Source organism: Sciurus carolinensis, chromosome 15 (assembly GCF_902686445.1).
Source record: "Sciurus carolinensis chromosome 15, mSciCar1.2, whole genome shotgun sequence".
Lineage (NCBI taxonomy): Eukaryota > Metazoa > Chordata > Mammalia > Rodentia > Sciuridae > Sciurus > Sciurus carolinensis.
Window position 1 is genome coordinate 36,815,683 of NC_062227.1, and position 23,824 is coordinate 36,839,506.

Genomic DNA, 23,824 nt, shown 5'->3' on the forward strand with positions numbered 1-23,824 from the left:
ATCCTCTGTTATTTCTTATCTTTGTCCTGTGTACCTGGATACCTTTTTATAAATTGAAATCTACCTCAAATCCTTTTGGGAAGCAGGTTGAGGTATATAGGATAAATCTATTAATCCATAATAATAGGTTAGAAAGAAAACACATTTGAGATGATATTTACTTCAGGTAAATTTCATGTTATCCCAAATCTTTTTAAAAACCCTTTATGGATTGCTTCACTCTCTTTTGAATAACTAAAAACAAATTCAGTATTGTTGTGGTAGTGATTCAGTAATGAAATTCTAATATAATATGTTCCAAATGCTTATAACTAGAAGTTGCAAAATTATTGTTGCAAGTATTTGAGAAGTCCAAATTATTTTCCATTATTCATATCATAGAATCATAGAATTTTAGAATAGGAATATAATTTGTTTACTTTTCATGTTGCACTTGGCTTGAACAATAAAAAGAGGCCTTAACCAACTTAATTTCATGTTAATCTAGTTCCATTTTTTTCTTAGAAATGAGTCAAAACTATAGTATTTTCACAGAATTATGATGTTGGGAGATCTTCCCAGTTGAATATTTCATTAGACTTCTTGTGTAGATCAACACCTGAACCATTTGAAAGAGGAGAATAGGGACCCCACATTAATTTTTTTTTTTTGAAAAAGAGATTCTCTGGTAATTTGTCTCAAGACTTAACACTTCTATTCTATTTAATTTACACCTGCAAATTGAAGTGAAACTCATACTTCTGTTGGGTAAGGAGAGGAGAAATAGTGGAAAGGAGAAATAAGTGACCATTTGTTGTGTCACGACCCATTGCGGAAAACCACTCATGTTCATTTGGTCACCAATCAGTCAATATGTGTAGATGGCTAGCCATGTAATATGCTTGTGACACATTCTGGAGCTACCCCAATGACTCCTTGTCCTCAACAAAACTTTACCAAGTAGTGGTGGAGACTGACAAGTGACTAAGTGAACAAGAATTTAGAAACTGAACCTCTTTCTGCCTTTGTTTGGATTAAGATGGTGATATAATAGACGTGGGAATTCAAAGTCAATGCGATGCAAGTTCTGCCTGACAGATTTTATGTACTAGAACTGGTTTCTTACCTTTTAGCCCCTTCACCTATGTGAAGACTGTACAAATCTATACAGTAGAAAGGAGAACTTCTTTAGTAGGAAATGGCACGATAAGTTCCCAGTTTTTATCCCAAGGAGTAGAGTAAGAAGAGATATGACATTAAGGGTCACCTCAAACCTTTGATATGGTCATTTGGAGAGCTTGCTGTGTTTGAAGGTTGTGGATCACCATGTACTAGCATCTACCTCTTACTAGAAGGTAGCATAAAGGGTGATGAGCTGCTTCCATATTGTATAGGGATCAGTTACATACCTACCATTTGTCAGCAAGCAGGATGTGTGAATGTTTCTCATGGGGAGAAAGTCCAAGCTGAAACTATGTTAAAGCTTACTGTGAGGGTTGATGGTGGGTATGGAGGATAAGTGCACCTCCTTCGGGCTATCTTGGGAATTCCAAGTAAGGAGAATCCTTGAGAATGGGAATCCCCACCCCCCCCCCCCCCCCCCCGCCTCCACACACACACACAGAGACTCCAACCTTTGAGGGAAAGGGTCAATTTAATTATTGGGCAGACCCAAATAATTAGTCATCTGATTATGACTTTTATTTGTTGCATCTGGCAACTTTATTTGATTTCTTTTCTCCTTGCCTACAATTGAATGGACCACTGTCAAGAGTGACAGAAGGAGAATAGAAAAGAGAGCAGAAGCTGGTCACAGCCTCTTCCTTGAAGTCAGACAGCTCCAACTATAGGCCACAGCAAGGAGAAGGGGAAGAATGCCTAACTTTGAAGAAAAATTAAGGAGTTGCTTCATATTTTGGGCAGACACTTTCTTGTTAGGGACTCTGGTATTGTGAATGAATTTTTCAAGGGAGAACGCAGAAACTCTTGGTGATCCACTAACCTTCCTTACAGGTTCAGAGGAAGATGGCCTTCACTAAGAAAGTTGAAAGGGGCAGAAACAGGCAAAATAAATTTGTGCTTTGGTCCCACTCACACCCACTACCACATATCTGGTAGGAGGAATACAGAGTGTTAACAGGAAGCACAGAGCAGAGGTGCTTACTCTTGGTTCCAGAGGATTCACGGAGGAAGTAACAGTATTTGAAGAGTAGAAGAGATGAGATGATTTCTGTGATGAGTTGCCAAATTAAATACTTTCACTTCCCTCCTTCCCATCAAACTACTATAAGGAGATTTAAAAGTTTTTTATTTGTTCTAATTAGTTATACATGACAGTAGAATGCATTTATGCATTTTGATAAATCATACATAAAAGAAGTCTTCTCATTTTTCTGATTGTACAGTGATTTTTTAAAAAACTATTAATTTCCAAAGGATAAGAAAAAAGAAAAGGAGGCAATAGCTATCAAGTTTTGTAACCCAGAAAGATGGATGGGAAGAATGAGAGAGAACTGAAGCCTCAGTTGAAGTGGGGAAAGGTGAAATCCGACTCAACTTCTAGAATCTATAGCTCAGAAGTGGGTAGCATGTGGTTCTTCTAGAAGTGGGGCATCAGGTTTCTTCTTAACTATGAACCCAAAGCCTTTAAAATTTGTATGCTCAAGCAAAACTAAAAATCAACTGTCAGAATAAACAAAAATAAACAAAAAATAAAAAGCAAAGAGAAAGAATACAAGAAACACAGGAGAGAGGGAAAGGGACCCCCAAGATGATGGGAAGAGAGAGTCTAGGATGACGGAGGTCTACCAGGTGAGTAGCTGATTTCGTTAGCTCTTGGTTTTAGACACTTATCTATTGTCAGTCTAGGCTGAGGTGGGAAACCTCACGGGGGACTTCCTTTTTCTTCTTCTCTTCCTCTTTCTTTCTTTCTGCAGTGGGATCAAACACAGGGCTTTGTGCATGCTAGGCAAGCCCTCCACACTGAGTTACACCCCTCTGTCTTTTAAATTCTGTTTTAAGACAGGGGTTCATTAAGTTGCCCAGTCTGGCCTTGAACAGGTGACCCTCCTGTCTGAGCTTCCTGAGTAACTGGAATTACAGTGTACAACTACCGTGGTGGTTGAAGAGGTTTCTTTAGGTAAGTGAAATTAGCTATATCTGCACATATGAAGAGGGACTTTAGATAATTGACGAATAATTTGGGAATTGTTTTTTGTAAATACATAAAAATTAAGGAAAAAGACCCAAGATTATTTATAGCATCAGGGAAAACAAACTTATGCAAGGAAAGCAAGAAATCAAGATGAAGTTCATTGTTCAGCATGTATGTATATATTCGTGTGTTGGAAACAAGCAAGGGAAAGATAATAAATCTTTCTTTAATAGTGTCAGATCAATAGGTAAGTGTCTAAAACTGAGAGCTAACAAAATCAGCAAGTGGCAGCACAAATCTATTATTTAGAAGCATAGAGGTAATCACCAAAATATTGGGAAAGAAGAGCAATGTTATATTTAAAAGGTCCACACAAACAAGAGAGGTATTAACTGTGATCATCACCTTTACAATAAATCTCTCATGACCCCCTTTTAAGAATAGGGAATATTTTTTTCAAATGGCAGTCAAAGAATTATTCTTAGGTCATTTCTTCAACCAGCCAACTGAGGAGGGCAATGGAATTACAGTTGGCTTCCCAAACCATGCAGTCCATATCCTCGGACTCAACCAACTGAGGACTGAAAATACTTTAAAAATATTACTTTTATATTGAATATGTACAAACTTTCCCCCTGCTGTTATTGCCTAAAAATACAGAATAACAACTATTTACAGAGAATTGACATTGTATTAGGCATCATAAGTAATCTACAGACAATTAAAAGTACACAGGAAGATGTGTGTGAGTCACATGCAAACACTATATCATTTTATAAAAAGACTGAGCACCTGCAGATTTTGGTGTCTGCAAGTGCCCTGGAACAAAACCCAGGACAGTACTGAGGGACCACTGCATTCTGATTGCAGACCCCACATTATGGGCTCTTTGTCCTTCTCTGGCCCATATATTTAAATCAAACCTCTTAGGTCTCTTTAAATATATCATTCATTTTTGTTCCCTCTGATCCTGAAAGCAATACATGTCTCTTATGGAAAAATACAGAAAATACAACATATGTATCCCCAATCCCTGTAGCCCTTTTAGATTTTGTTGTGGGCTATTATGGTTTGGATCTGGAATGTCCACCAAAGGCTCAGTTGTTAAAGACTGGGTCCCCAGTGCAACAATGTTCAGAGGTGGAACTTTTGAGAAGTGATTGATCATGAGGGCTCTGACATCATCAATCAATCCATTGATTCATTGGATGGACTATTAGGAAGTGGTGGAAGCTGTAGGAAATGGGGCCTAGTTGGAGGAGAGAGGTCAGTGGGACATGCCCAGGAAGGGTATATCTTGATCCTGGTCCCTTCTACATTCTCTCTTTCTTTCTGTTTTCTTGCTACCATGAGGCTCTATCCTGACGCCATGATTTTCTGCCTTACTTCAGGACCAATGCAATGGAGCTGTCAATCTTGGACTGAAACTTCTGAAATGATGGGCCCAAATAAATCTTTCCTTCCTTTAAGTTGTTTTTCTCAAGTTACTTTGTCACAGTAATGAAAAGCTGACTAACACACTGGCTTTCCATATATCCCTGAAAGTGGTGATTAGGACTCACTTGTCTGTAGGAAGGAGTCTATCCACTCTCTCTCAATAGGGTAAACTTGCTCTCTTTCTCAGCTCAGATTCCAGGATACTCAGGAATAAAACATCTTTTTCCAAGCCCTGATGGAAGAATATTAACAAGTGTGTATTTCCCTCTGTGCTTTTGTGCATTTCAAGCCCATAATGGGGTTTGCTTCAATTTTTTTTTGGAAATAATCAAGAGTTCAGGCAATTAAGTGGTTTCCCAACATCAAACAATTCAATGGTGAGAACTTATTACCACTCATGTCTCTCAGTGTTTCAAGGAAAATTTTTTCCATTCATGTTAATTTGTTATCTCAAATGTGTTTTAAAATGAGCCTTAAGTGTACTATTTGTAAGTAGGTGACAAAATTCTTTTAAAACTGCTCGAATAATAGAAAAAAATGACATGCCTTTTAGAAAAGAAAATGGGCCATAATAATATGAGGGAGAACATGGAAGAATGGATGTAATGGTTAGAATTAAAATGACGTCTGACAATTACTTTCAATTTGAACTGAGGTGAAGAAAATCAGAATTACAATACTCTTGTGATTAAACTTTGATGAGATGAAAATGTCATCATTGTTTGATGAGGATTTTTTATTTGAGTTCAAAGAATATGAATGATTTAACCACAATGTACCAACACCACAGGGCTGAATAATCTATATTGGTATTTCTCAACTCTTCCTTATTGCAGGTCACTAGAGAAATCTCAGCTGCTCTCATTCTTCAGTTCAGCTGTTTCCATAATATCAGCTTTTGGAACAATGAGATAAAACTCAAGTCCTTTGTGATAAGTTTTGACATTGAAACCTTGGTGTAGCTTAATATGGTGAAGTATTTCCAGGAGCCATGAGATTTAGCCTCATAACCATTTTTTTTAAAAGAAACAAATTTTAGAGACTAGACGTCTTATAAGGAAGTGGTGGGGGGGCTTTGCTTTTATTTTGCATTCCTGGATGAAAATCAAGATTTAGTGAGTCCTTCATCTTACAGGAAGACTCTGTTTCCCTTGTCCTGACATTTTAACAATTAAAATTGAGATAAGGGTTTGTCAAAGATGATGCATAGCCCAATTCTCTTTGGGGTGCTAGTTAAAATGTAGGATGACAAGAGCATGCTGAGTAAGCACAGGGACTTTTCTCTGTACAGGGGCAACTGCTGTTTTAGTAATTCCTACTTTGTGGTGGGGGCAGGAGAGCTGAGAACCCCTCTCTGCCTACTGAATGATTACTGACTACCTCCTTTCTTTTTCTCCTCTTCCTTTCTTTTTCCTCTGGGAGCCTAAAATTTAAGCAAATAATTTCCCACAGTCATTGGAAATATATTTTTAAAGATTTTATTTATTTATTGTGTCTTCTGCCAGTCTGGAGTTGACTTATTTAGGGACTGAGGCCACAGTCCTACCTTCTGGAAACAAGGTGGTAATAGGTATATTCAGTCTTATGTTAGACAAATCTTTCTCTTATGGAAATAGAAAGTACTGATAACAGTCATTTCATCCAATTACTTCCCAAAGTTGTTGCCAGTGTGACAAGGTTACAATTTGACCCATTCAAAAATACCTTTGCTTTGTTTTATTTTTGTGAAAGTAGACTTTTAACTCTATAGGCTGGTCCAGGTCAGGGATCATACCATAGCTCAGATTATTTCGTCAGCTCCGGAGTACCTGCTTTTCGGCACCCCCACAGCTCAGATTATTGTCAAACATTTGCTGATTTCTTTATTAATGTTTTACTAAAATAAATAATGTGTAATAAATATATTTAATTTATTAGAAGCTTCAATGAAGGGCAAAGAGAAATTGTCAAATTAGGCAAATCAAAGAACTAATTTTGAGCACAATGTGGAAGGTATATTGTGGAAGAGTGATCTGTCCCAACCCTGCTCACTGAAGAGTTTTCTTAGCCATTCAAAGTCCTTTTCAAAAATAAACTTAACATTGTAAGTTTAGCTGATTTATTTTTGTGGCATTTGCACTTGAGTGTTTAAATCTTGCTTCGGAGGTGGTCCAAATGATAATCAGAGATTAGGTTGGCAACGACTGAGAGGTTCCAATGTATTGCAATCTCTATTGGATATGAAAAATCAAAGGCTTGGAAAAAGCAGATAATGAAAGTTGGCACTACTGGAACCGAAAACAGCCCAGCGCAGAGACCATGCAGGGTGGTGGCTGGGAGCAGAGAGCTGTGGACAGGCTGCCTGGTTTCATATGCCACTTCTATGACACAGCCGCCCTGTGACTTTGAAAAAGTTACCTGCTTTCCTTATATGGCTTCTCATTTGTAAAACAGGGAACATGAGCAGTGCTTACCTCCTAAAGTTCCTATGAGGAACAAGTGCAGAGCATGCGCTGGACAACGGAAAGCTACATTGTTATTATTAAAATGCAGAAGACTTGACAGCAAGTTTGCAAGTAATCCTCAACTCCAGTCCTTTCTGGATCAAGTGAAAAAATCTTAGATAGTGGTCTGGATGATATTTCCTATGAAAAAAATAAATCCCAAATTTCCTAAATTATCTGAAGTCCTGGGTAAATCCATTGCAGTATTAACTCCAGCCTCTTATTTGAGACCTCTGTTTTAAAGTCTGTAACTCCTATGCCAGGTCTGCAGTATTTCATTTATTAATTTGTTGTCCCATGGTGATGTGGGACAATGAGGATTCTTCCCAATAGGGATTTTCCATTGACGGGAAATGCGGCTGATGGGAAATTAGGCTGACAGACAAATGGGAGAACTTTGTGTGAGTTAGGGGAATTATGTGGGGGATTGGGATTAATGGGGTTCCAGTTTCTTCTTTACTGTGAGTTATGATTTGGGGTAATCTACTTATTGCCCCTGACACTTGGTTTCTTCATCTTCAGATGTGGGAATGACAGGAATGCCTGCCTCATAATGAGTCTTGAAGATTAAATGATTTAGAATAATATTGATCAATGCTAACGCGCCATATATAAGGACTAATAACTTAAAATTATTATAATTCATTCATTTTCTTCCCCTTGGCTAATATTTTTATAATCTATAGCTTTTCTATGAAAAATGGCCCTTGAAGGGGAAAAGGGAATACAGGCTATGATTTCCTTTTGCTCACAGATTAACTTAATACCTCCAGGTCAGAGTGTTTCTTCTATCCATCCATGTTCATGAACCTTCCATTTACTGGGCACTACCCATGTGCTCTCTTTGTGGTATGCAAAAAGGTTGTAAACATCAATGTCTTGTTTTCTCAGAGACTTCTGAACATGTGGAGGTAGAACTCAACTCAGCTTGTTAGGGTACTCAATGTTTCCCTAAACCCAAATAATGAAGAAATAGAAAAACTGAAAAATATTAAGAATTAATTCAGGTGACATATTGTTTTGGACAGTTTCCAAGCAGGGTAATTATCTAAAAGCAGGCTGATGTTATATCTCCAGTTTTCCATGCTTGTTAAAACACTTCTCTTGCTGAAATACTCAGTGAGTTAAATTCCATCTAACATCTGGGCATTGTATAAATATGGCAATGAAAACATGTCTTGTTGCTTACACATTAGGTATAAATTTTAGAAATCCAATTAGTGTTTCATTCTTTTTCTTTAGTGTTTGAGCTAATTTTGGGCTCTTACCTGCAACTATAAGAATTCAAATATTTAGCATACAACTATGTAGCAAAAAAAATATTGAAGTGTTTTGTGGCATTTCCTAATGATTGTAAGATAGTAATTAATTTCTTTATCATAAAACAAAACTCACTTGTTTTTATTTTTGGTTTTTGGGTACTTGGAATTGAACCCAGGGGCATTTTACCACTGAGCTACAACCCCAGCCCTTTTTTCATTTTGTATTTTTTAGACAGGGTCTTGTTAAGTTGCTGTGATTCTCACTAAGTTACAGAGGCTGGCCTTGACTTGCAATCCTCCTGCCTCAGCCTCCCAAGTCATTGGGATTATAGAAGTATGTCACCACATCCAGCAACAAGAACTTACTGAGTGGAATGTCAAGCCTCAAAGGCTAAGACTGGGCATGAGAATGGGGAAAGAAAATAAAACACAGTGTTAGCCCTTTAGGATTTTAGACTCTGGTGAAAGAGATGGATACCTAGACAAACAACTTCATCTCAATATCACAATTGCTGAGAGGTACCTGGCTCCTAGGCGTCATTGTCGCTGCATCTGATAGGTTGCACACTACATAAATGATTATCCCCAGTCTTCCACTGAGCATCTATAACCTCTCAAAATTGAGAGGGCCCTCAAACCAAGAACCCACGTGGGTAAACCAGTACTCACCGAGCCTACATTATCCATCTGGGTAGGCAGACTCTGCCAAGTGCCCCGAGGATGGATCATCTATTTAGCAATACTAGCAGCAGTTGAGTTTTCACTTTTAGTCTCACTGTAATGATAGCTGATATCCCATGGTCCATTTTGCATTGGTGCAGACATTCTGAATTAAGCCTGTGAAAACATAATTTTCACTGACTCTATCAGGACCTACCACAGTGTGTACTCTGCAGGCTTTCAAAAACTACATTTGATCTCGTGGATTCTGCCACCATTTCATTTGGTGCTAATTACACTCAGATACCTAAACCTCCTATTTAGTTTAAAGGAATCTCATCAGCTCTAACTTGCAAAAGCTATGAATAGAGTTTTGAACACCATTAGACACAATGTTTACCTTTGAAACATTTGAAAGTTTATTTGCACAAGCTGAATACTATAAGATGCAACATGATTTGTGGAAGTCAACCACAATGCTAACATTTTAATAGTTTATTCCAAATATTAGACATTACAGTTGAAATCTTTTTAACATTAGCTCTAATGTTGGAATAACATTTCAGTTAATAAATAACTGTGAATATAACCATATGTTCAGTCTATTCTCCTTAGTTTATCATGAATTACAATTTTATTATGATTTGGGTCATAAAAGTGATAAATAATTATGTATATATATTCATAAATTGCATGTTTATTTAATTAATCCTGAAAATAATCTAGAGATACATTCTAATGGTTATATAAATTAGGTGTAGCTTTTAGCGCTTTGATTCTCAACATAAACAGGTAACACTGTAACTGCTTTTCAATTAAATGTTCACTACACATGCAGTATAACATTTACCTGTTATTATTTTCACATGCTATTGATAGTCATTTGGGAAAGTGAGTAGCCACAGATTTTAATTCTTGAATTAAATGTCTTCCATTTATTTCACAGAATCATGGGTTTCAAAAGTTAATGCTGTTTCAGAGTGATTTGAAAAGTATTAAAACACAAATGCAAACTCACAAAATTTGAGGTAAAGAAAGTGATTCTTGTTACATTACACTTTCCAGAGCAGAGCCACATTTTCCACATAATTTTCATGCCATAAACATATTGGGGAAGACCCAATTACCTTCAGGTATAAAATGTTCTGAATTCACATATTGTACAGTGCATATGCTAAGAATTTTTATTGGCTTTTGCATCTTTTGATAAGGTTGTCTGCTCAGCTCAGACTGTCATCTTCAGTTGTCACAAAGGCAATTTCTCTGTCTCGTGTTCATCTGTGGGGATGGTGTCAACATGCTGCCGAAAAGGGCCTTGCCAGGATGAATTTTAGCATTTGAATTTGCTGTTCCAGTTTGGAATTTCCCTATGGGTGTCAAGTTTAAACCAATACACGTGTTGCCTAGGTTCACGGTCTAGAAGAATATTCTATGCTTTTTGGAATCAGACCTCCAATAAAACAGACAGCTCATTTTCATCTTATATATTTTCCAAATATTTCTAATCTTGTAAAATCTTAACACTGGGCTGCAGCTCTAACTCGTGCCTCTGAGCTCTAGCGGGAAAATGCTCAGGAGAACTTATGGAAAGTGTCAAATGACAGGAACAACTATTTAGATTCCTGAAAATACTTTCTTCCAAGTGTAAAAGCTTAGGACTTTGGGAAGAAAACGTCAACTTCAATGGCAGAAACATACATTCACAATTGGGGCTCTAAGTTTTAAAGAAAGACTCAAACACTTAAAACAACAACAACAACAACAAAGCCAGACCTGTTTCATACCGTTTTGACCAACTCTGCATTTTCAGTATAGAGACCCCCTTCTAACTTGGGGGTGTTTGTATGCGCTTCCTCAGGGAAGAGGCAGTTGGCATTGTCCCATGTCTGGGTATAATTCATTTATGTCTTCCTGGTTTTTCCTCTCTGATCTCTTCTCTGTGTATCTGTCAGCAGCAGTCTCTTGGGAACAGCACTATGCACTTCATTAATAAGAAGGGATTAAAGGAAAAAGCTCTAGTCTGCTAATACACTTGGATAATTTGGTGCCATCCACAAGGCAGAAGACCCCTGCTGCATAGATGTCATTAGAAAGGTACAATTTCATTACTTTTTACTGGCAGAGCCTTGAGTGAAATACAAAATATGTTGTCTCACATGCAGGGAAAAAAGAGCGCTAAAGCTTTCATTCACTTCATACCCTAAATGTAGTAGAAGGCAAAAATATATTTTATAGTTTCCGTGTTTATATTGCCTTACTTCAATAATACAGGAAATCATGCTTTTTTAAAATATTGAGCAAAATGAAGATGAAAAGGAAATTATTCACATTCTTAAACCCCATATGAAATTTATACCCTTTTATACTAACACACTTGTTTTAAGTACCTTCTATGTGCTCTGCTAGCTGCTAGAGAACAAATACAAAAACATCATTCACTCTTTTTTTGAAACCCCAACTTATTGAACGCTATAATTGCAAGTGAGTGTAAAAATAAGTGTACGTGTAGTAAAAAGCATATGGCAGAATAAAAATGATAATAAGTAAGCATTTTGTAAGCATATTCAGAAATCTGTTTGTTCCTTGTTAACTAAATTTATTTTGGAACTGACATGTTTGCTGATGGTTGATATTGCCTTCTGAACTGAACCACCCTGATCTTAAGCCTTTAGTGGCAAATTGTGCAAACGTTTGAAATAATGGACATAAGCCACCCTAAGCAGATTTGCACCCTGGTTTATATGGGTGCCATGCTGTCTCTGGCGTACTGTGTGGCGTGGGACAGGGTGGCACTCATATGAACCCCTGAGGCAGGGACCTGTGCTGTGGGCAACTGCTGTAAAATACAAGTCAAACATGCCAGGGGCACATGCAGGCATCACACTGGCTTGGGGATGCTGGGGGAAGTTCACACGTCATTCTTTCTTAGCACCAAAGAGAATCAGGTTTAATAGTGGTCCATTATCTCACAGCCACAGACACACAACTGCCATCAACACTAAAAGGAGACACAAGGTTGGAACTGTGCTTGGGAGAAGAAAGCCCTTGATTAGGAGCTATTTACAAGCCACTCCTCGTAGTGATGGGTCTTTGCTTTTCTACTACTAGCTTTTGTTCAGCGAAATTGACATTTGTAGCTCTTTGCCTAAGATAGAGTCTAGACTAGATGGTTAATATGATAGGAACTGGGGTTTTCAGAGAACATTCTATGGACAAAGGCAAAGCAGTGCAGGAAAAACAAATTATTTTAACAAGTAAACTGGTCAGTAACAAAAATACTTTAAAGACATCTTACAAAATCTCAACAAATGAAAGGTTTGTCAAATAGCTTTGAAAACTGAGTGTTTAAATGTCCTCACTTTCCTGTTCGGCCACCATGCCTTGCCTTGTCTGTCATACATTTTAATTCACTCAAATATCATTACACTTGCAGTAAAAATCATCAACAAATGTCACAAGAAGTGAGAGAACAACAGAGTTGGATCTGGGCAGAACCAATTTACACCTTCTAGAATGAGCAGGACTCATAACCAGTAAAATAGCAGGCTTCAACTAGTTAAGTTCTTGTTGTAAAAACTCTGTCTTGGCTAATGTTTACATATAGATAACCGAAGTTACAAGCAAAATCCCCATTTTTACCAATAAACTAAAAACAATAAGCAAAGTGGTTCAGCGTTTTAAAGTTTAGTTTGTTAAACTTGTGTGGTGCATTTGAGGACGTGCACTGAAAACAGAGCGACCATTTGATACCAGATTTCCTTTTGCCTTGTGATTTTTGCATGATGGCAACTTTTCCCCACCCCCATTAAGAGTTCATGAATCTGCTTGTCCTGAATCCAAATAGGTGTCTCTTACGGTTGGGATGTTTTTATTAGGTGAAACTAATAAATACGTAGGATTTCAGAATTTTCTTTTCCAATTTCTGGACTTTAGTTCCACATTATCTTGGATGGTGAGGAAGAGGAAGGATTGTAATGATTTGGAATTGGGTTTGAAAGTTGGTATTTGCAATCTAAATGGAAACAATTAACGATGATTCTTGATAATATTCTTTTGCAGAGGTAGTTTATAAATAAGGGATTGCCCATAAAAGAACTTGATGAAATTTATCTCAAGTGTGCATAACCCTGTGACATTCTGCATTTCGTCATTATTCAGCTCAATTTCATGAAATAAAATATTCACTGAGAATTGACAATACCAAGTTTCTGGTAGAGGAGGAATAATTTGATGGATGTGTCTATATATTTTGTAAGGTAAGACTTAGCCCAATCTTGACATACATTTTAAATTGATTATTAATGAAAGATAACTAGATACACAGTCCATAAAAGGTAAACTAGATATAGAGTTCAAAAGACTTCTTTTTGTGAAATTTACAATAGGTTTCTTCCTTTCCTCCTTGGTAAATAATGAAATATTTATGATTTAGACTGAGTAATATGACATGAAATGACAAATCTGCACATGTCTAATTTATAACAAATCTGTCTCCTTAATGGGTGGAAGGAAATCTGAGGACCGTTCTAAGGGGTCTCTTCTGCCTTCAGTGCTATCTTCTAGTCATACCGAAGACAATACCTCTCCAGATGGGTCTTTCCCTTTCTTCTCCTCTCCCCGGTCAATGTCAATCACATGCACCACTCCAGGCTTCAGGATCAAGTCCTCAGTTTCCACCTGACTCCTGTTGTCCTCCACCTCCATATAGCTTCCTTTCGTTTGCTGGGCAGCTTTGCTGAAGGCTTCCTTAAAACGACGTTTGAGTTCAACATCCGGACAGAAGACATATTCATAAAGGCCACCAGCGAGGACAGCTCCTATTATTGGTCCGACCCAATATATCTGTGGGAAAGATGGAAGAGGACAGAGTGTGAGGAAAGAAAGGTTTTCTGTTGAACAACTCACCAGTATAAAATTCAGCTCGGTTAAATGAAAGAGAGCAACTGTGTCATGCATAAAAAAGAGGGGAATTGACAAGTAACTAAGTCACATCAGAGGATAGATTATTAAATAACATTTAAACAGATAACAAAAAATGCTTTCTATTTTCCTCCTTTCACTAATTGTATTCCCCCCCTTTTTTCTTGTGGTGCTGGGGATTGAACCCAGGGCCTTAGTGCACATTAGGCAAACACTTTACCAACTGAGCTATATCCCCAGCCCCCCATTTTCTGATAATCGTTAATATAAAGACACTAGTAGTCGTTCAACTAAATTAGAAAAAAAAAAAAAGAGAATTTCTGGAGAATACTTCTCTTATTTACTCAATATTGTCATCTTGCTTTGGTTTTCTGCATAATCAAGATCATAGTACAGTTTAATCATTTGGGGCTTTAGTTATTCAGTACAGCATGGCAAATGGAATTCCAGTTCTATCACTTTGTAATTTTGTAAGTGCTTACATCTGTGACTTAATTTCTTATGCCTTAATTTCCTCATCTGCAAAGCTGGGATTATAATAATGCCCACATAATGTGAAGATTAAATGGAATAATCCTGATAAAGAATTTAATAGTTCCCAGCTCATAGTAACCAGCTCCATCCCATGCTTCTTAGACAATTTAAAGATGCAGGTGACTCCACTGGCTATGTTATTATTCCTCATATTGCTTATTTTTTCTCTTTAAAATCCAGTGATTTGATTTAATTGAAGACTCCATGGTTTATTCATTTCTGTTATTACAGGGAGTTCTCCTCTCCATAGTGGCTTGGTGAACAGTCTGTATTGTTGACACATGAATACAGAGCCTGTATTTATGGATGCTAGCTAGTCAAGGTGTACCAATTTCACAGAAATGCAATAAATGAAGCTTTTAGTGTATTATTTGCCTAGAATAAACTGAGTTTTGAGTTTGAATGAACCACAATTGTTTTAGAGCACATATATGTTGCAGGATGTTAGACGCACTTCCAACGGGTTCACTTAGAAAACAAATCCTGTTGGTTGAATACTTTTTCTGAGCTGTTGTATTGGGCACTTTTCTTGTATCATCTCACTTAATTCTAACAATAAACTTTGAGATAGATTTTATTATTAATATCTGCATTTTTATAGATCAGACAAAAGACAGTCTGAGAGGGTAAGAAACTTGCTTAAGATTTCATGCTTAGCAAGTGGTTGAGCTAGGATTTCGGGTCTAGCTTCAAACCTCTCTTTTGAACCATTATAAGGTTTTCTACTATACAATACTTCTTCCACTTGAACAAAAATGTGATGCTTCCTGCTTAAAACAACCTCTGGAAATTAATCACACTTAGCAGACTTATTGTAAAGCTAAAGAAAATTCAAGCTTTAAGCTGAGATTGAACACATGGTCTTAATAGGAAAACTGTTGGGTAGGTTGACTGGAAGAACCAAGCTCCTTATCCTGAACATGAAAAAGCCCATAGGTGACTTTATCATCTATATACCCTCTAAAGGAGAAATGAGAGACTGCCTCTAAATGTCTTTGCTCTTTGTTCCTTCGGCAAGATCTCATTAGATCAGTACAGTTTCACAGGCTCCAAATCCCACAGGAGAACAGGCGCTGCTGAATAATTGCTACAGTTCCCCACAACACCTATGAAGGACACCAGCTAGCTACTAGCTGCATGTTTTCAAAAATAAACAAATCTCAGTGCCAGGTTACTATCCAAAATGAAGGAATATGTACTCTAAAGTGACTTTTTAAATCTTGCAGTTTTTATAGCAAAAAATAAAGAAAATATGTAAAGTATAAAGAAAACTAAAAATGTTATACCATACTAAAATCACAATTTTGTAATCTGATGTTATTTCTAGTCTACGAAGATACCTTAAATTGATTTTAAATTCCACACAACCATTGCTATAAGTGGACATTCATTTTTAGTAAGATTAATGGCATAAAATAACAAGGGGGGAAATCTTAGATTTAAGCAGCAGGCTAAGAATTTTCTTACTCTCTGAATCTTGTCAGTTTACAACACCAGCAAGTGGTTAATAAAAAACACTTTTATTTGTGTAAGTTAAATTAAAAGTTCTTACAACATAGTTTGAATTTAATAAGTGGAATGAAAAGTTTTTTGTTTTTTTTTTTTTTTTTGTAGTACTGTGGATTGAACCCAGAAACACTTCACCACTGAGTTACATCCTAAGCCTTTTAAATTTTTTTATTTTGAGACAGGGTCTAAGTTGTCCAGGTTGGCCTTGAACTTGCAATCTTCCTACCTCAGCCTCCTGAGTAGCTGGGATTACAGGCATGTGCCATTGCACCTGTCCTATCATGGCAGATCTTTTGAGATATAAATAGAAATATCAGTGGCAAAATGACCAATCTTATAAATGACATTGTTAGCCGAATCTTTGCATGGCTGTGTCCAAAATTCTGCTTTTGAACACTAACTCTGGTTCTGTTATTTAATATTACAAATTACTTTTAAAGACTCAGTATGCTTTTTATAGAGTGAATACATGTAGCAATAGTGCAATATCTTCTCCTTTGCAATATTACACCATAGTGGAGTGGGTGTGACTAGGTCAGTAACCACCATATGCATAAGATCAAAACCCAGATAACATATTCATGAATTAAAAAAAATGCAGAGTTATACTGGCAACATATGAATGACAATAAATGTTAGTCTCACTTGAGACTGGCTTACAAGTGTCTATTTATATTGGTTATTGTAAGTCAATGTATGAATGACCTTCATGACTGCCTCATGACTCAAAGGATAGATTCCTTTGCTGTAAGTACCAATGGAAACAAACTTGATCATGGAATCTAAATATGGAGATCACAGTTCTCTGGAACCATTGCCACCTCATTAATAAGTAGTTTAGACTTGAGATTGAAAAACATGCCTTTTCTGAGAGTCATTTATTTTTCCAGCTATGGTTATGGTGATAATAGCATAAACATTTGTACCATTTATTCTGCACCATCTGTACTTCAGATGCTTCCAACTCACATACTATTAATTGGGTTATGCTTTTGTAAACAAATAAAAAGGTAAATATTTTTGATAAGGACAGTGCTTTTACATATTTCTTTCATTTTAATTTTTTTTAACAAATTTATTTTCTGTAATTTCTGGGAAGGCTTTTCTTTCAATCATTTAAACGCTATGTTCACCACACCATTCTCATTCTGATTTGTTCCACATAGGCGACCTCCCTGTGCAGTGTATTCTGCTGCAGTCTGTCAGACACAGTGCTCAGACTAGCATTTAAAAAAAAGATTATTACTGCAGGCCAGAACAGATATAGGATGAGATGTTTTGCAGCCGATCCGTGCTATACTTTCCTTAGTCTTTATGAAAGATGCAATAAAGTGAGAGTCCAAGTTGGGGGAAATGCAACAAAAACTAGTAAGTAAGATAATGAAAAAAGAAAGCCTCATCGATAATTATCCTCAACTCTAAGAAGACAGGAATTATCAACATGATAGTTACCCAGTGGTTTTCCCAATTTCCCATGATAACCGCAGGTCCAAAGGATCGGGCTGGATTCATGCTGGCACCAGTGTAATTGATCTATAGGAAAAAAAAGAAAGCAACTTCAGACATTGCTGAAAGAGCCGGTGCCACGCAATCTGCTGTATGATCTGTCAAGTCAGAAGAACCTCAAGATGTTAGTTTCTATATCAACATTCTCATCACATAGTCGGCAAAAATGACCACCTAAAATGAACTGATAAGGCGGGATGCTAAAGAGCTACAGCTGTACAACACAACCTCTTCGGGCCAGCTCTAGGGTGAGGATAAATGAGATGAATCAATTATTTAAATGGACTTGGAAACTTACTGCAAATAAATGTCCAATTGCAACAGAAAATCCAATTGCTAGAGCTATTGAACCAGTGACATCAGTCCGTTTGGAATCACAGCTGGCAAAAATAGTAAACACCAGCTGAAATGTGATTATCAACTCCACCAGGAGACCGTGACCAGCAGTAAGATTTCCATGAACCTGAAGAGAAAAAAACATTTCATTGGAACTGGAGAGTACATTTCTGTGACAGCAAATCATTAGGAAAGGCATATTTTATCTGTATAGAAAATAATGGTTAATTTGAATCTTCTACCCCATCCCCAGTTGAGACCTCTGACCTTTCTCTCTTCCAAAAAGAAGGAATAAATTTACACTCATTTTTGGCTGTTGAAGATAATTACTTTTACAATGGTCAAGCAGGAGTTTGTGCTGAATGTTGTTTTCTACAAAGGAAGCTAAATGTGCCACTGCTGCACTTATTAAAGACTTTCTTGAGAGGCAATTTTATTAGGCAAAGATTAAATCCATTTATTAAGTTTAGATGAATTAATATATATCTCAGTTAAAATTTTGGGGGGGGGGGGCGTGTGTTTAAAATCAACTTTTGTTCTGAGCTAACAAATGATATTTCTAATCAGTGAAGAACAGAACTAGGATCACATGTCAATTTGTTTTTTTAAGAGTGACCTTTCATGGAGATCATTTTATATCTCATGAATGTGAAAAAAAATTGTTTCTTCTGCTAGTGAACAAATAATTGTAATGAAAATGCCTTAAATATATAGTCAGTACAGTTACTGGGATGGAGAGAGAGAGGAAAAAACCAACAACATTGTGCTACCTAGACTCAGCTATTTTCAAGTCATTCAAGAACAAGCAGTTTCCTATGGATATTGTTGCCAGAATCAGGTTTCTCTCTATCAAGAATCACTTAAAAATTCCCCGGGACTAAAGTATCAATTTTATGAATGTCTCTTGGCCACGAGGGTGTCATTCATCAGAATCTGCAAGTAACTTGTAGTCCTAGTCTGCAAATAAGAGCTTAAGAGACTACCGTGGTGACTCCCAGGCCTCCTACCACACTGGGAGGTGTGACCAGGTAGAGAATCCCCGCTCCAATGATGGCCCCCAGGCACTGGGCTGCAATGTAGAAGACAGACTTGGCGATAGTGATCTTCCTGGTGCACACCATGGCCACAGTCACAGCAGGGTTGATGTGGCCACCGCTGATGTGGCCAAAGCACTGCACCATGGTGGCAATGCTGAGTCCAAAGCAAAGGGAGATGAGAACCATGTCCACAGGTAAGGGCTTTTCGGCTCCGCCCCAGTTGATGGTGGATCCCAGGCTGAGCAGGACAAAAATAAGCATGGCCAGAAATTCTGCTGTGACTGCTTTCCAGAAAGCTTGAGTCCACACCCCTTTGAAAGCCACCATGATGTTCTCTCTTCTACACAAAGGTCCACACTTACTGAAAAGAAAAGCAAATGGGCATCAGAAGTCACCAAACCAGCCCTTCGCTTGGAAGAGTTTATAAATTTAGGAGTAAGAGGCAGGGCCTGTAGTCTTGCTGAGGACGTGGGGAGGGGCTTTATTTAGATAAGCTTTATTTGCAAACCAAGAAAGAATGCTTCCAGAAAATCTCCTGGTCAAGAGATCCTTAATCTCCTTTGATTTAATGTTCAAATACTATTCTGTTTTTTTTTTTATTTTTCTGAACAATTATTCCCATTATTCCTAGAAAAGAAAAATGTCTAAAGTCAAAGTCCCTTAAGTTCCTTTAAAGGTTTTTTATTTGTTTTTGGTACTGGGAATTGAACCCAGTGGGGCTATGTACCACTGAGCTACACCCTCAGCCTTAAAAAAATTTTTTTTGGTTTTGTTGTTTTTAATTTTGAAACAGGGTTTCACTCAATTGTCCAGACTGGCCTTAGACTTGCCGTCCTCCTGCTTCAGCCTCCCAAGTTGCTTGGCTCAACTCAAGTTCCTTAAAATATTAAGACTAAAATAGTTAACTCCCTTAGACAAATTTTAAAATTTGTGCAACTTATGTCATTTATATTTTGAACGTAAAGCAGGAAAACGGGCAAGTCTTTTTCAATTTTGTACTTTGTAGCTTCAGAATGGCCTTTTGAAAAGGGTTTGTAGAGCGATCCCGCTTCCTGCGAGCAGGTGGATTTAGGAGAGGCCGGCTAGGAAGCCGGGACTGCCTGAGAGGTAAGTTAGTGGCAGGGGAAGCTCTCGGTGAGGTGACTGGCATAGGTGACGGGAACAGGCAGGGCCTGGCTGGGAGAGGGACAGTCCCTCCCTCTTCTACCCTGCGCCAGGAGGGAGCCGGCTGCCAGCGGGAGGAGCCCGAAGCCGAGCCGCCGGCCGAGGGACACTGCACGCGGGACGTGACAACCTCGGCCCCAGGGGAGCCTGGAGCGCCTCTCGCCGGGCGGGGCCGCGGCCAAGCGAACCCACGCGAGCCTCGGGTCAAGGGGGTCGCCAGGGGCGAGGGGAAGTGGGGGATGAGGACGCTTTAAAGGTTAGGGGAGACATGGGAGCCCCTCCTGGTGTCCCACCTCTCTTAACCCTTGAGGTCCCCCCTCAGGTAACCCAAAGGCGCCCCTGGTGGCTGGGGATGTAACAGCGCTCTGGTCACCTTCCCGCCCGCAGCGGGGAGCGCTCAGAGCTGGACTGGGCAAAGGGGGTGTGGCAGGGGGCGCTGGTCCTCAGAGCCGAAGGCTCCAAGGAAAGTATATTTTTCCCGGGGTCTTCGTGACACTGAGCCCTCTCTTCCTTACGTGGGCTTGCCCTGGAGGACAGAGGTCGGGGAGGAGGAGTGTGGGATGGGGAAAATGGCAGCAGGCAGCTACTGCCAAGGAAGACCCTTTCTTCCTTCAATCTGGGTTCCTCTTAATGCCTTTGGGTCTTTGGAGCTGAGAAGGGATGGGGTGTGAGGATTTTAAGGTCTACTGCTCCTTCTGGCAAGAAAGGCCTAGGATTCCCCTGAGGGAGGGCAGTCACCCCAGATATCCCATTAGCTGACACTTTTGCTCTAATCCATACCCGTGATAATCATGACAGCCAAGAAGTGTAGGAGGCATTTAGCAAAGAATCCACCACAGAGGACAGCAGAGGGTTAGGCGAAAAAGCCCAGTACTTGAAGAGATTACAACTGTTGCAGCTTCTCCCCTGACATATTGTGATACCCTTATTCCCCCCCATCCCTTACTGCCCCCAGGAGCCTGTGTTTTGCATGGACGGTGAGGCAATGCTGCAGCAGACAGGGTCGGGGGCACTTTCTCTTCACCTTCAGCACCTCTGCTCAGCCTCCAGTTTGATACTGGGCTTTGCTTCCAACTTGGAAAAAGACAACCATTTTCTGCCCAATTTGGGGTGGTAGGATAAAGGAAGGGCTGGCTTCAGAAGGGGAAGAGCCAGCCATACCCAAGCGTCCCTTGCCCAAGCGAACTCCTTTAAGTGAATCATGTAATTATGAAAAACCCAGCTGGGATGACATTGACATTACACTCCCTAGAGGAAGAGAATATAAAGAGACGAAAACAGCACTTGGGACCGGCCAGTGAGGGCACTCTAGGAGAGGCATGAAAGCTGTCCCCAAGGGGGAGAAGCTCAGAGAACTCACAAATTGAAAAGGCAGTTATGAGAGTCACTTTGGAACTCACCAGTAGCTGGATGGCAAAGGGGCAGAGGTGCTACCACAGTGCTGCCTGTCGTGTGTGGCCCGACTGAGTGGGAGAAAGGAAGGGGACAAAGCAGGAAGCGAAGGGAGCCAGGTGGGCAGGAAACAGTCCCTTTTCAACAGTGCAGGCCAGCACCCAGGAGAGGCGGTCCTGGAAAAGGCCAGCCTCTGGAGACACCCCTTCGTCCTTGCCTCTGTCAGCCCCTCCGGGAGTTCTGTCCCTGTTCATTCACACACCTGCCTACCTCTCCAGAGACTTAATTTTAAAAACTCAATTGCTTTTCCAGGTTCCAATTTTCATCAGCCAGAGAAATTAAAAAGCAAACCACCAAAAGAACAAAAATATATACTCTTTAAGAGTGCTTTTAGCTTTTTGCTAAAAACAACCAACAAACAAAAACAAAAACACACCCCCACCCCAAATCTGATCTCCTTCCAGGCAGAGTGAGCAGCCTAGTTGGCTGTGAACCCCAAGGTTCACTGGCATGTATGCACCTGTGGTCTTGCGAGTGCTCTCTCCAGTGTCACTCAAATCCCCTTTACTGTTGTTAATCTTCCCTTACGTGTTGGCGCTCACTGGAAATGGATCAACACAATTTGCTTTGCTTCTTTTGCCCTAGAACAAAGGGGACTTGTTGATGTGACCGGGTTGTAGTGAACCGGACACATTACTCTCTAGTCAAATGCCCAGCCTCATCTGCTCCTGGACAACTGAGTCTCTGGGTAAGTGATTTTTCTGATGAAAAAGTACAGACAGATTTACCTCCATAGGCTAATTTCTCCTTGCTGTCATAAATCTTTATGTGGAGAATATGGCTCAAAAGCATCCCTTTTCTTCTACCTTCTTTATCCTTCTCTTCTGATTTTGCTCAATGCTCAGACTTTAAAGAACCACCCATCTGTCTACCTTCCAGTTGCCTTCTAGATTCTGCTTAAGAAGGTACAAATATCTGCAACAAGAGTTTCATCTCCTGGCCCTGCGCATTGTAGCTTAAGGCAAAAAAGGACTTACCCCCACCGCCTTGCTGCGGGTCTGTCACTCATGCCTTCCTTGGCCAGAGTGCAGCTCTCATTGCCTGCCCCGCAGCTCCCAGTGTGCTAGGAGTCAGATTACGGCCACTTGTCTGATTGGGTTTTTGGAGTGTAGGGGTGGAAAGATTCTGCACCATGTGGCAATCGCTAAGTTATATTTGAACTTGAAATAACTTCTCAGTACCCGATCACTATAGACACGGGAACGTTTCAGGAATGCAAAACATTTACTTACATCATGTTTCTTGAGCCAGTGATCTTTGCAAACAAAAATTTCCCCAAACCTTTATTTGAAATCTTCCTACGACAAAGAAATGCTGAAAGTTTGTTGTTATGTTGCAGTTGAATTTGGATAATTATTAGAAAATGGATTTGAATTATCCTGCAGTTGGGATGAATTGCGATCTAGGTCTCTGTGCATTTAATTTTGAGCCAAATAGCCAATGAGTTCTATTTGAAGTTTTTAATCTGAGAAGCAGCACACTATATAATTGTAACTCCATTTATATCATAGGCAACAGTGATTTGGAGAATAAAAAATAAAGCACCATAAGAAATAATGAGACTGCTTCAGGGGGCTCATCTGAATGCTATATTAATAATTTTGGGGTAAGAAGTAGCAAATTTTAAAAACATAGAGACTGGATGGGGACAAAATTATGGGGGAATTGTAGGTAAACAGTATCTGGAAACCTAGGGACAGGACTGTCTATATAGTTTGCTGGTCCTGGTACAAAATGAATTGCAGGACTCTTTGCTCAAAAATTATTAAGGATTTCAAAATTGTGACAGCTGATCATTAACCAAGGTGTGGGGCCCTTTTAAATGTGGGCCCTGTGCATGGGTCACATGCTCCTGAAGATGGTCCTGCCTAAGGAGTTTGAATTCCAGAAAGCCCAACGGTTAGCAGCCTGCATCACCTTCTTATTTTATTTTTAAATTATTATTATTATTTTGTGTGTGTGATGCTGGGGATTGAACCCAGGGCCTTGTGCTTGTCAAGGCAAGCAAGCACTCTACCAACTGAACTATAGCCCCAGCCCCTTATTTTAGTCTTTAAATTGACCTCAGGTGCATTGGACTGGGTTAACCATAATGCCCAGTTTATGATCTGCTGTCATCACCAATGCAGATATGGCTGTCTTACCCAACACTGTGACAATAACACACCTATGGAAATAATAGTCTACCTATGGATTCTTCTGTCTCTCCACTTACTACCTCATTTCAAATTGGATTTTTTTTTTTCAGAATGAAGTATGAAAAGAAAGAAATACAGAAGACAGAAGAAGGAAGACTATTATGCTTTAAAACCATTTGTTGTCTCATTTGTGTACTTGAGACAAGGACAATGGGTACAAAGTTCTCATTAGAATGAGGAATTAAAATTTTGA

General features: G+C 39.0%; 1 protein-coding gene across 2 annotated transcripts; it reads right to left on the reverse strand.

Moving 5' to 3' along the window:
- Positions 1 to 9,376: 9,376 nt before the first annotated feature.
- Aqp4 (aquaporin 4) lies at positions 9,377 to 22,545 on the reverse strand. Of its 2 annotated transcripts, none has more exons than XM_047526432.1 (5): positions 22,411 to 22,545; positions 18,764 to 19,178; positions 17,743 to 17,907; positions 17,391 to 17,471; positions 9,377 to 13,817 (listed from the first exon to the last, which is right to left on the reverse strand). In XM_047526432.1, the coding sequence occupies exons 1-5, from the start codon at positions 22,440 to 22,442 to the stop codon at positions 13,539 to 13,541; spliced, it is 972 nt and encodes a 323-aa protein (XP_047382388.1). In that variant the 5' UTR covers positions 22,443 to 22,545; the 3' UTR covers positions 9,377 to 13,538. The 2 variants fall into 2 exon arrangements, with proteins under 2 accessions (XP_047382388.1, XP_047382389.1); XM_047526433.1 differs by lacking the exon at positions 22,411 to 22,545 and adding an exon at positions 21,382 to 21,497.
- Positions 22,546 to 23,824: the final 1,279 nt, after the last annotated feature.

Excerpts from the sequence above, each read along its gene's own strand:
- Aqp4 (XM_047526432.1), bottom strand. The coding sequence starts at position 22,442 with ATGAGTGACAGACCCGCAGCAAGGCGGTGGGG. Across the intron at positions 17,472-17,742 it reads CAATTGGACATTTATTTGCA|ATCAATTACACTGGTGCCAG; the intron begins GTAAGTTTCCAA and ends TTTTTCCTATAG. Across the intron at positions 13,818-17,390 it reads GAAATTGGGAAAACCACTGG|ATATATTGGGTCGGACCAAT; the intron begins GTAACTATCATG and ends TCTTTCCCACAG.